The 13,370-nt window shown below is 36.1% G+C and overlaps 1 protein-coding gene across 1 annotated transcript in view; it reads right to left on the bottom strand.

Annotated features, from left to right (window-relative positions):
* The window catches only part of Cont (Contactin), a 268,473-nt gene that overhangs the window by 48,522 nt on the left and 206,581 nt on the right, over window positions 1–13,370 (bottom strand). The window contains exon 17 of the mRNA XM_090390177.1: window positions 6,434–6,669. Within this exon, the coding sequence (XP_090246303.1) occupies window positions 6,434–6,669 (236 nt within the window). The remainder of the gene's footprint in view (window positions 1–6,433; window positions 6,670–13,370) is intronic.

Here is a 13,370-nt window from a genome sequence, read left to right as displayed (position 1 = left end):
AAAATATAGTCATGAAAACTGTGAGTTATAAAAGTAGAATTTAAAAAATCATAAAATCCATAAGTTTAATATACTGTACTGTGTCTGCACTAGCATGCATAGTGCATTAAAAAAAAAAATAAATAAATAAAATTATTAATATTGCTTCAATATGGTTTCAACCTTTGATCTACTTTGAAGCATTACAAAAGAAATTAATTTTACCAAGTTTCTCAAGTTTAACAAATTTCTCAATATATATATATATATATATATGATCAAATTAATCCAAAAATTAATTGGCATTTAATTGGCTTAATTTCTAAATTATTTTAGGAATGTTGCCTCAACACTACCCTTTTCTTCTTCACCCCTGCCGCATATTTTTCTGTTATTGTTATTTTATTTGGTTCAGTTCATTTTCACTCTTACTGGTTTGCCATGCTACTGGCAATATTCTATTTTAATTTAGTAATATATATATATATATATATATATAATGTGTGGTTTGTAGAATAATTTAGTATATATATATATATATAAAATGTGTGGTTTGTAGAATAAATAAAGTGTCTGTGAAAATGGAAATGAAAAGTCCACAAGGTGCCAGAACTAAGAAGTTTAAGGGATAGTAGAAAGTGGAAGTGAAGTAGTGTTTAAACAGGTGAAAGAATTTGAAAAACCTAGTGCAAAAATGAACTGGGACTGAGGGAAAAAAATAAATAAATAAAAATAATAAATATATATATATACAGGTAAATAAATAACACTATATTCAGATATGGGAGGGCAATTTTAGCAAGAGGTCGAATCAGGGAATGGCAAATATGCAGCATTTTAAAGTAATATTAGTAGATGCAGTGTAAAAAATGTAAATTAAAATAAATACAAATGTATGTGAAGTGCATGAAAAAGTATAGACAAGCAAATGGTATAGGGAATGGTAAATTCTAGGGGAGGAGAAAAGATGTTCAAAAGAAGGCAAAAATAGCAATAGGATTTAGGATAGATGGAGAGTTCATATCACCCTCAATATTGCACTAATAGTTTTACGAACTATTAAAAATAGAAAAAGGCAGTTTAAAGAAAAAAAAGTGTAGAAAAGTCATTAAAAATACTGAACTTACTGGGTGTGTAAGGCCCAACCTTAAAGAAAGGGTTCTGGTATATGCAAGCATTAGTAAAAATGGGTGTTAATACCATAGACTTGTAGAGAAGAAGGGAAATCGAAACCAAAACTAAAAGTTACCTGGAGTCATTAAGTAGAATGGAGGAGCGACGTACACAGCCAGGAAGCGAAAGGGAGAAACAATAAGTCAGAGAGTTTTATAGATTTAGAGTAAAATCCATAAAACTCTAACTTGCCATTTAGAGTAAAATCTATAAAACTCTGACTTGTCATTTAGAGTAAAACTCTGTGACTTGTCATTGTTTCTCCCTTTCGCTTCTTGGCTGTGTACGTCGCTCCTCTGTTCTACTTAATGACTCCAGGTAACTTTTAGTTTTGGTTTCCATTTCCCTTCTTCTCTACAAGCCTATGGTATTAAATTTGAAAGTGTCTGCAATTCTGCACAGACACGATAGGAGGGAATACATGATGAGAGCCTTGTCGATCAATTTGGCCCTGGAAAGACTGTGCAAGTCTCAAGGGGTAGAATTTTTTTCAGCCTGGTCTGTACTTGTTAACAGGAGAGATGGCTTCTACAGGGATGGAATACATATAAATAGAAAGGATGCAAGAATATTTGCTGATGCTATCGAGGCAGTGTTAGGTGGGTCGGAAAACTGCTAGCTTGGGGGGATTCACAGACTGAAAGGTTAAAAGTAGCCGCAGGCAGAGGCGAAGGTGATTCTTGCACAACTTCTATTATAATAAGTAGCGACCTGGAGCGAGAGGTGATGGGGGTTTCAGGGACTGATGGCAGTCATTGTGAAACAGGTGGGTATATGGGATGTGTTAGGGTAACTAATAATAAGGATAGGTATATGTACACTTGCATGTATACCAATGCTAGAAGTATAGAAAATAAATTTGATGAATTTTAAGTGTTGGTCAAGACATCAAAGGTGGATATTGTTGGGATAGCAGAGACGTGGTGTCACACAGATATAAGGAATGCAGAACTGAAATTTGGGGAGTACAATGTCTACAGAAAGGATAGACAGGATAGGAAGGGAGAAAGCATTATGCTGTTAATTAAGAAAAACATAAAACCAAAAGAAGTGCATCCAGTTGATATAGATGAACAGTGCGCTGTTGAGTCAGTTTGGTGTGACATAAGCACTGCGAAAGCAAAAATAAGAGTAGGAGTGTGTTATAGGCCTAATGACTCGAATGAGTACAATGAACAATTGTACAGAAAAATAGATTGGGCTAGTAAATCAGAATGTCTTATAATGTAGGATTTTAACTTCCCAGATATTGACTGGAACTTGTGGGTTGGTCACTTGCACACTAGTAAGACTTTTGTGGATTTATTGGATGACTGTTTTCTGCAGCAGCATGTTCGAGAGGAAACCAGAGAGGGTAATACTCTTGATCTGGTTATCAGCAGTGATCATTCATGTACTAAGAATTTGCAGATAAAGGAACCACTAGGTGGCAGTGATCACAGTGTACTGATGTGAGATTTACTTAAAGATATAATTACCATCAGGGTTAAAGGAAAGGGTTTTTGCTTCCGTAAAGGTGAGTACAGTGGTCCCAGAGAGTTTTTAAATTCTGTACAGTGGGATCAACTGACGATGTTACCAACAGTAAATTCTAAGTGGGAAGCATTCAAGGAATTAATCGTGGATGCTACTAAAAGTTTCATACCTATTAAGAAATATTGTTCAAGGTTTAAGCCTAAATGGTTATCAAATGAACTAATGAGACTCGTGACAGAGAAGAAAAATGCATGGGATGCATATAAATTATCAAGCGACTCAGAAGCCTACGGCAGATATAAGCTAGTCTGTAATCAGGTCACAAAGGAGGTTAGGCAGGCGAAGGCAGATTACGAGAAATCTTTGGCAAAAGATGCTAAGAAAAAGAGTAAGGATTTCTTTACTTATATAAACTCTAAAAGGAAGGGGATGAATCTGATTGGTCCACTTGATATCGATGGTTCGACTGTTGGTGATCCTGCTCTGATAGCAAACAAACTGAATGAATATTTTGCATCTACATTCACACATGAGGAGTTATTAAGGTTTGAAAATGGCAGAAAGTTATCAAATTGTAGCAGAGTGCTTAATGATTTTGTAATAAATGAGAGCAAAGTGGAAGAGAAACTGTTGAAGTTAAACATAAGAAAGGCACCTGGGGTGGATGAGTCTATCCAGTTATATTAAAGGAGGTAGCAAAGCAACTAAGCAAACCCTTAGCCATAATTATAAGAGCATCCTTGGACTTAGGGGAGGTCCCACCGACTGGAGATGTGCAAATGTATCCCCAATTCACAAAGGAGGATTGAAGGGTGACACGTGTAATTACAGACCAGTTAGTTTAACTTCTGTTCCGGGAAAAATAATGGAGTCACTAGTTAAAGATGCATTGCAGGATCATCTAGACAAGACTGCAGCAATAATTCAGACACAGCATGGGTTTGTTAAGGGAAAGTCTTGTCTGACAAATTTGATAGGATATTATGATGTGATTACAAAGGAACTGGATACAAAAAATAATTTTGATATCATATATTTGGATTTCAGGAAAGCTTTTGACACTGTTGCGCATGGAAGACTATTGTACAAATTGAAGCAGAATGGTATTAAGGGTAAATTGCTACAATGGATAAAAGGATGGTTAAGTGGGAGAAGACAGAGGGTGGTAATTAATGGGTGCTGCTCTTCGTGGACTAATGTTATTAGTGGAGTACCACAGGGTTGGGTGTTGGGTCCTCTGTTGTTTTGTATATTTATCAATGATATTGATGAAGGTATATCAGGCTTAGTGTCGAAGTTTGCAGATGATACAAAGGTGTGCAGGGTTGTTAATGACAGTATGGCAGTGTGCTACTGCAACAGGATCTAGATAATTTGGGCAGATGGGCTAAGAAGTGGCAACTGAAGTTTAACCTTGACAAATGCACAGTACTGCATACGGGTAGAAGTAACCCCAGAGAAACGTACCAACTGTATGGTACTACACTTAAGGTGGTAGAAAATGAAAAAGACCTGGGAGTAATTGTGCAGTCAGATATGAAGTTTTCTGAGCAATGCAGATAGGCTGCCAGGGCAGGTCATGGGATTTTGTCAATGATATATAGGAATTTTGCTAGCAGGGAAAAGGAGGTGATTGTCCCTCTGTATAAGGCAATGGTCAGGCCACGCCTTGAGTATTGCATACAGGTCTGGAGGCCTCATTTTAGGAAGGATGTAGATTTGCTTGAGCGTGTACAGAGAAGGGCAACAAGATTGGTGAAGGGAATGAAGGGATCCTCTTACCAAGAGAGCATTAGCATTAGTAGAGGCATTTGATGCAAGAAAGCAAGCTTATGCAGCATCAGCCAAAAAAATTAAAGTAAAATAAATAAATAAAAAATAACCACTTCCACTTCACCCCTCTGTTCGTTCGAAATACCTGTCCAGCCGAGCCTTAAACTTATTTAGGCTATCAACTTCCACGACAAGGGATGGAAGTCTCTTCCACCTACCAACCACCCGCTGGCTAAAGGCAAATTTCCGCACATCTATGCTACATCTGTCTTTCCTCAATTTGAATTTATGCCCTCTCGGGTGATTATTCTGAGCAAGAGGAAGAATCCCATCAGCATTGAGCATGCACAAACCATTCAAGGCTTTATACACCTCTATCAGATTACCTCACTGCTGCCTAGTCTCCAGACACTGTAATTCGCAAAACTTAAGCCTTTCTTTGTAAGAGCACCCCTTTGTTCCATTCACTAATCTTGTTGCCCTTCTCTGTACTCGTCCCAGCAGCTCTACATCCTTCTTGAAATGAGGTCTCCAGGCCTGTATACAGTACTCTAGGTGTGGCCTGACCATTGCCTTATACAAGAGAGGCTTAAGTTCTGCAAATTGCAGTGGCTGGAGACTAGGCACCTGCGCGGTGATCTGATTGAGGTGTATAAGGCCTTGAATGGGTTGAGCACACTGAATTTTGATGGGATCCTTCCACTTGTTCAGATTACGAACCTAAGGGAGCATAAATTCAAATTAAGAAAAGACAGATGTAGAATAGATGTGCGGAAATTTGCCTTTAGCCAGCGGGTGGTTAATTGCTGGAACAAACTTCCATCTGTCGTTGTAGAAGTTGATAGTTAAATAAATTTAAGGAGGAACTGGACAGGCATTTGGAGGGAATGGTGTGATTTTTTTTTTTTTTTTCCTTGGCTGATGCTGCATAAGCTCATACACTTGCTTCTTTGCATCACATGCCACCACTACTACTACTACTACTACTATTAACACCCATTTTTACTAACGCCTGCATATACCAGAACCCTTTCTTTAAGGTTGGGCCTTACACACCCAGTAAGTTCAGTATTTTTAATGACTTTTTCTACACTTTTTTTCTTTATACTGTCTTTTTCTATTTTTAATAGTTCGTAAAACTATTAGTGCAATACGAGGGTGATATGAACACTCCATCTATCCTAAATCCTATCGCTATTTTCGCCTTCTTTTGAACATCTTTTCTCCCCTTCTCCTCCCCTAGAATTTACCATTCCCTACCCCATTTTCTTGTTTATACTTTTTCATGCACTTCACATACATTTGTATTATATTCCACATTACACTTTTGTAAATTTGTATTTATTTTAATTTACATTTTTTACACTGCATAGGGACTACCTTGTCTACTAGTATTATTTTAAAAGGCTGCATATTTGCTCCCTTTTTCTAATACTACAGACAGGTATGGAAACAGGAAACACAGTGCCTGATACATGGTCAGGAGTAGTCCCCTGATGAATTTCCTGGCTATGTATCATATTTTCATCTACTAAATTCAGATTATGCATATTTGCCCTCCCAGATTTGAATATAGTCTTATTTATTTAACTGTATGTATAAATATATATATACATACAGGTAAAAAAAAAAAAAATATATATATATATATATATATATATATATATATTATTATTTTTTTTTTTTTCCCCAGTCCCAGTTCATTTTTGCACTAGGTATTTCAAATTATTTCACCTGTTTAACCACTACTTCACTTCCACTTTCTACTATCCCTTAAACTTCTCTTAGTTCTGGCACCTTGTGGACTTTTAATTTCCATTTTCACAGACACTTTATTTATTCTACAAACCACACATTATTTATATCCTTTTACTTCCTCTACTGCTGCACTGCACGTTTTGGAGCATTAGACATACTATAACTTTTGTTATTTTCCCTTTTTCTGCTTATTTTGCTTCTTAACTGTTATATTTTACTACTATATATATAAATAAAAAAAAAAAGCAGTACTAATAAATTTAAGATTACTCACATCCCATGTGATAGTAAGACCGCCAGCTTTTCCACCACCACCTCCTACGTTGGATGGATATATATGAGGCTTATCTTTATCAGTATTATACTGTGGGCTTGGGTCACTAGGAGGTCCTCGACCAAGCTCATTTATGGCAGAAACTCTGAACATATAAGTACTCCATGGTGAGAGGACATTACTTAAGCGAGTCTCTCGTCTACCTGTTTCTCTTATTGTTCTCCAATCTGTTGTATCTGTGTTAAAAAAAAAAAAATATATATATATATATATATATATATATTATTAGCTACATGGTGATATAAAAAAAGATAGAGGAAGAAACAATTGTGTTAGAAATTTGAAAATTAATACAATACTTGGGAGACTGATAATAACAACAATATACCACTCATGAGAAATTGTTCTGTATTCTGGAATCCAGAAGAATCTATGAATGAAGACAATGATAAAGAGTGCAATACAGAGACTTTTAAACAGAAATGGAATTCTGAAGGCTACATATTATTTTATTAAGGGTAAATCACGTTTAATTAACCTGGTTAACTGTTTTGACAAGGTTACTTGCAAGTTGGATGTAGAAAATAATTTACATTATTTGGATTTTAGTAAAACATTTCATCTATCCCTCATGATAAGTTACTCTATAAGTTGGAATTACAGGTAAGGTAAGATGAACTGTAGGATAGCTGAGTAACTAATAGATAGGCAGCAGGAGGTAGAGGGTTGTGATTAATGGTTACTCTTCAGGATAGTCTAATATCAGAAATGAAGTCCTCCAAGAATTTCAGTTAACCACTGTTGTTTCTGATTTTCACAATTCAAATCAAAAAAGGGATAGAGGGTGTGATGTAAAAATTTGTAGATATGAAGATTGAGTGTTTAATGATCAGCAGCAGTGCTTCTTCAGGATGACCTGGCCAGGCTTAAAGGATATCAGAAAAGTGGCAGCTGTTTTAATGCATCAAAATGTAAGGTCTTACATTTCTGAAATAGCAACTCCAAAGTAATTTGTACATGTGGGGTTGAATTAAAAATAGTAGAAGAAAGGGATTTGGGAGTTACAATATGGGTGGGCATAAAACTCTGAGCTGTGGTGTAGACTGGCAGAGAGAAAAGTTCATGCTGTTCTACTAATAATTTATTGTTCCTTTGCTTGTAGAGGTAGTGTGGTCTTAATCCCACTGTATAATAAGGCAATTATAAGACCGCACTTGAAATATGTCCAAGTATGGAGAGCATACCTAAAAAAGACATTGAGCTTCTCGAAAAGGTCCAAACACAGGCAACCCACTTTGTGAGATTTGCAAAAGGGTGCCCTTACACAACAGACTTTGAATATATGGGCTACAGAGCGTGGCATATGAAAGGAGACTTGATTGAGGTAAATATCAGTAAATACAATAGACGTTAACAAGGCTCTTAGAGGGGGATGGTAAAATGAATGAAGGCAAAATGTTCACTGTTATAAACAATTCCAGAACTAGGGATCAGAAATTCAAATCACAGGAAAGAGATTTAGACTCTGGATCATAGCAGGTTTTTAATTAATGGAATAAGTTAACTCCATAAGTAGCTGATGCTGACAAATGGACAGACATTTGGAGAGAATGGTGAGATTTTTTTTTTTTTTGGCTGATGCTGCATAAGCTCATACACTTGCTTTCTTGCATCATGCCACTACTACTACTACTACTACTGCAACATTGGGAAATTCAGACTTCAGCTGGATAGTTACCTCTGTGAGAAGGGAAAACACATGGGTTGTTTATTTTCTTTATTTATATATATATATATATATATATACATATATTTATTTATTTATTTTTTTAGCTATTTTATTTTTATTGGCTGGTGTAGTAAAACCCTGCAGCTTCTTTGCATTACAATACTAAAGCAATAGTGGAACGATAAAAATTTATTCAAATGATAAAGTAATAAAAACACTAAAGTTTTTAATAAGATTACTTATCCTTAACAGAAGAAACAAAATCAAACAAATAGAAGAAAAAAATCCTGAACAGAAGGAACTGGAAAGTTGCTGGAGAGGCCTTCATCCTGCATTGGATTGAAAATGGCTAATGATGATGATGATGATGATGACTTATCTTTCTCTTTTAGTAATAGAGATTTAAACATCACCTATTTAATATAGCGCCTGTATAATATAAATTATATTTAATATAATTTTTTCCAACATATCACAAAATTTCTCTGCAGCTGCCAAATCGGCACTGGTGACTTCACCACATACTTTAACGTTGTGGAAACCAGTGTGATGCTTGAATCTATTAAACCACTCATTGCTTGCCATGAACATTGGCTTGGGGTTCGCCATACTTATCCTTAATATCTTCATAAATACTTCTTGCTTTTGCTTGAATGGTCATTCGATTCAGGGGCGATTGCTTCTGAATCTGATTTTCCATCCATATCATTAATAGCTTTTCCATCTTCAATATAGCACCTGAACGTTGTTTTATGATCACTGTTGATCTTAAATGCATTGATCCTTTAACGTGTTCTTTTATACGCACACTGTTCCTTAAAATAGTATTCACTGTTGAAGCAGCAAGACCTAATCACTTGCAATAGATGACTAATTTTGTCCTGCTTCGTACTTCTTAATCATTTTCATCTTCATTTCTAAATCAATTTTGTTTCGTTTCCTGGCATTGCCAGCACTTGCACTTTCCGTCAGTCCCTTTCCCTTCATCATTGTAATAAATAAATAGGAATGAAAAGATAATTCTGAAAATTTATTTATGGATTGAAGATTTCAGTGAAAGAGAAAACAGGGGTTTAAGCCTGTGACAACCAAATATGGAGGATGCGGAAAGGTCAGGGAATGATCACCGAATATATCCCCGGAGCAATACGGCCTTAGTTGCTAATCCTCCTAAAAACCAAATAACAAACAAACAATAACAAGAAAGCAAAATGGGATGTCCGGCGAGATTTCTTTTCTTCTTTTCCTTGGTCAGATTACTGTTTCAAAACTTCAGATGTCAACATTTGCTCAGATGGTGTCAGTGAAATTATTCTTGTAGGAATGGAACCCTTTATTCCGCACTCCACTTTAAAATCTCGTCCTTTTTCTAAACCTTGGTTTTCCAATAAATGTGCTAAGGCTGCTCAAGAGAAGAACGTTGCATATCGTAATTGGCTTGTTTCTAATTCTTCAGTTTCATTTTCTATCTACACCAAAGCTCACAACAATTGTAAAGCAGTTATTAATCTATGCAAACTAGATTTTGAACAGACTAAGGGTAAAAAACTTGCTTCTTGCCGTAATGGTAGCCGAGCATTCTGGTCTCGTGCCAAAGCTATTGGCCGCAACATTTTCTCATCTCTGCTCCCACCTCTCTGAAAAATAGATCGTTCTATTGTCACCTCAGCCAAGGATAAAACTGACATGCTAGCATTCCATATTTCTTCCAACTTATGTATTAATGATCTTGGTAAAACACCTCCCACCATTCTCAACACGCTCCATTCAATGCCTCTTGTGGTCTTCCATCAAAAGGATGTTAGGATTTTGACTAATCTTGATGATAAGAAAGCTCCAGGTCCTGATGGTATTTCTCCACTTGTTCTCCACTTAGAACTTACTCCTGTCCTTTGCCACCTTTTTTCACTTTCTTATTCCAAAGGTGTTTTTCCTTCTGCTTGGAAATTTGCTCATATCCAGCCAGTTCCTAAAAAGGGAGATAAATCCGTCTGATCCAATTATTGTCCCATTGCAATTACTTCTACTCTTTCTATAAAGTAATGGAGAAATCAATTAACTGCCAACTCTTAAACTACCTAGAATCCTTCCGTCTGATCAACGATCGCCAGTATGGATTCCATCAGTGTCGATCCACTGGTGATATTCTGGCTTATGTTACCCATTTATGGACAGATTCAGTGGAAAAGTTCAGTGAAACACAAGCAGTTGCTCTTGACATCTCAAAAGCTTTCGATCGTGTGTGGCATAAAGGTCTTCTACACAAGCTTCCATCTTATGGTTTGCCAACTGTTTTTTGAAATTTGTTATTCAGCTTTCTCTCTGACCGCTCACTGAGGGTGATGGCAGATGGCTCTCTGTCTTCTCACTTCTCCACTAATGCTGGTTTCCCACAAGGTTCATCAGTTCTTTCCTCCACTCTTTTCCTCTTGTATATTAATGACCTTCTTCCATTGACTGGAAATCCTATCCATAGTTTTGCTGATGACAGCACATTGCATTCCACTTTCCAGTTTGAGAAACCTTGCCCTGCTCAATCAGCTTCAACTTCTCGAATATCCTCTACCAATTCCTTCAATGCCAATCTCCAGGTAATTCTCCAGTGGGGCAAAGACAACTTAGTCGATTTCAATCCTTCTAAAACTCAGTCCTGCCTTATATCTCGCAAAAAGGATTCTTCTGCTCCTATGGTTATCTTTGGTGATACTCTGATTTCTAGGCAAGATGATATCTCTTTTGGGGATTACCCTGAATTGTAATCTCTCTTGGCACAAGCACATTACAAATATTGCTTCCTCTACATCTAAAAAACTTGGTTTTCTATTTCGCTCTTGGCGTTACTTTTCTTCCCAACAGCTGTTCACTCTGTACAAATCGCAAATTCGCCCTACCATGGAAAATTGTTCCCACATCTGATGCGGTGTCCTCAAAATCTCTCTCAGGCTTCTAGATTCCATTCAGAAGAGGGCAATTGGGTTAATTAATGACTCATCTCTAACAGTCTCTCCATTCTGTCTCATAGACGTGCTGTTTCTGCTGCATGCCTTTTCTACAGATACTTCCATGTTCTTCTGAATTGGCTTCTATAATTCTTGCTGTCTCTTTCAAAACAGTTCGAATGCGTGCCGACACCGCCAACATCCATTTACTGTCAAACTTCAAACTCACAGAACCAACTTTTCATCTTCCTCATTTATTCATTCAACTGTCATTCTGTGGAACAACCTTCCTTCATAAGTATTTCCTGAAAATTACAGTCTACAGAAGTTCAAGTCTAGTGTCAACAAATATCTTCTTTCTTCTTCTCAACCTCCAACCCATGCACGATACTAAGTACTATTGGTTCAAATACCTCTCGTGTTTGGGGTTTTCATAAAAAAAAATCTGATCAATAATTGTCAATATGGATTTCATCAGCGTCGATCCATTGGTGATATTTTGGCTTATGTTACCCATCTATGGACAAATTCAATGGAAAAGCCTGGTGAAACTCAAGCAGTCTTTTCACATTTCTAAGGCTTTTTTTTTGATCATGTTTGGTATAAATATCTTCTTAACAAGCTTCCATCTTATGGATTTCAGGCTGGTTTTTTGTAATTGAGTATCCAGTTTTCTCTCTGACTGCTCTCTCTGCAAGTGATGGTAGATGACTCTGTTTTCTAGCTTCTCCATTAATGTTGGTGTTCTTGGGCAAGGTTCAGTTCTTTCTTCCTCCCTTTTTGAAACTCTTATATATATATCAATGACCTTCTTCCACTAACTGGAAATTCTATCCATAGTTTTGCTGACAACAGCACATTGCATTCCACCATCCAGTTTGAGAAACCTCTCTCTGCTCAAACATCTTCAACTTCTCAAATATCCAATACCATTCTAAAATGCTGATCTTCATGTAATTCTCCAATGGGTCAAAAATAAATTAGTTAATTTCAATCCTTCTAAAACTGGGCTATCTTATATCTCACAAAAATGAGTCTACAGTTCTTATGCTCATCTTCGATGATACTCAGTTCTCTAGACAAGATCATATATCTATGTGAGGAATTACTCTGACTTCTAACCTGACTATTCGAGTTGCCCATCTTTGGACCCATTCAAGAAGCTCAATGTCTTTTTTCAGACGAAGTCTCCATACTTGGATATAGTATTCCAAAAGTGGTCTTACAATTGCTTTATACAGTGGAATTATAAGGCAATTGTAATTTTAAGGCAAATTCAAGTCCAACGTCAACAAGTACCTTTTGTCTTCCGAACTTTCAATCCACACATGGTGTGGAGTAATATAGGTTCTAATACTTTTCATCTTTGGCGTTTTCATAATAATAATAATAATAATAATAATAAAAATCCTATCTTCATGCTACGTTATAAAGCAGAATTTCTCAACCTGTTTCAATAACATTGCTCACTTAAACTGGAGAAGAGAAGGGAAAAAAAAGGGAGGGGGAGATCCATTTTAGAAGTTATATTAGACTGAAGAATTTCATTAACAGATAATGTGTTACATAAGCATTTAATTACAATTTCAAAACTAGTGAAGCAAAACAGCTAATTTTGAGTTATTATCATATCTGTATAGGCAAAGAGAATAATACCATCTCTTTTCTTGTCATTCCTCTTAACAGCACATACCACATAAAATTATTGTTGAGCAGATAGGAAGCGAGATAATGAATATCATCAAGAGTTTGATCACAGTGTTGTCAGATTTATAAGGACTGTATTTAATAAAGATGAAGTAAATAAGCAGAAACATTCCTCTCATTCAGAATGAAAGTCTATCTCTAAATTTAATTCTCCAGCCATTATTCTCAGCTAATCAAATCAACCAAATTGACTTTTTTAACATTTTCACTTGTACTGTGAGAGAAATGCTGAAAGATCAGTTCGATTTGCAGACTTGTTTAACTTTCACATGAAATTTGATATTAATTCTTTGCTCTAAATAATGGGTTGTCATTTTTATGCCAACAGAAAACAATGTACACTTCACTTTAATCAAGAGTGAGAATCAGCTTTCCATCAGTATTATCCAAAAAGATCAATTTAAAAATGGTTCTCTTATTTATATTTTTTACACCATTATAAAATCATTTATTATGCAACAATACATTACAGAACCTTCGCCAGAGCCATGTTCACTTAAAAACTGGATTAAAAACACTCCAAGGATACCTATGCCATATAAGAAGTCTCAAACTCGGTTCC

The sequence above is a fragment of the Mastigoproctus giganteus genome, chromosome 2 (genome assembly GCF_048544385.1).
Source record: "Mastigoproctus giganteus isolate SK-2022 chromosome 2, ASM4854438v1, whole genome shotgun sequence".
NCBI classification, from domain to species: domain Eukaryota; kingdom Metazoa; phylum Arthropoda; class Arachnida; order Uropygi; family Thelyphonidae; genus Mastigoproctus; species Mastigoproctus giganteus.
The sequence above is the reverse complement of the archived record's forward strand: the minus strand, read 5'-3'. Positions and strand labels throughout refer to the sequence as shown.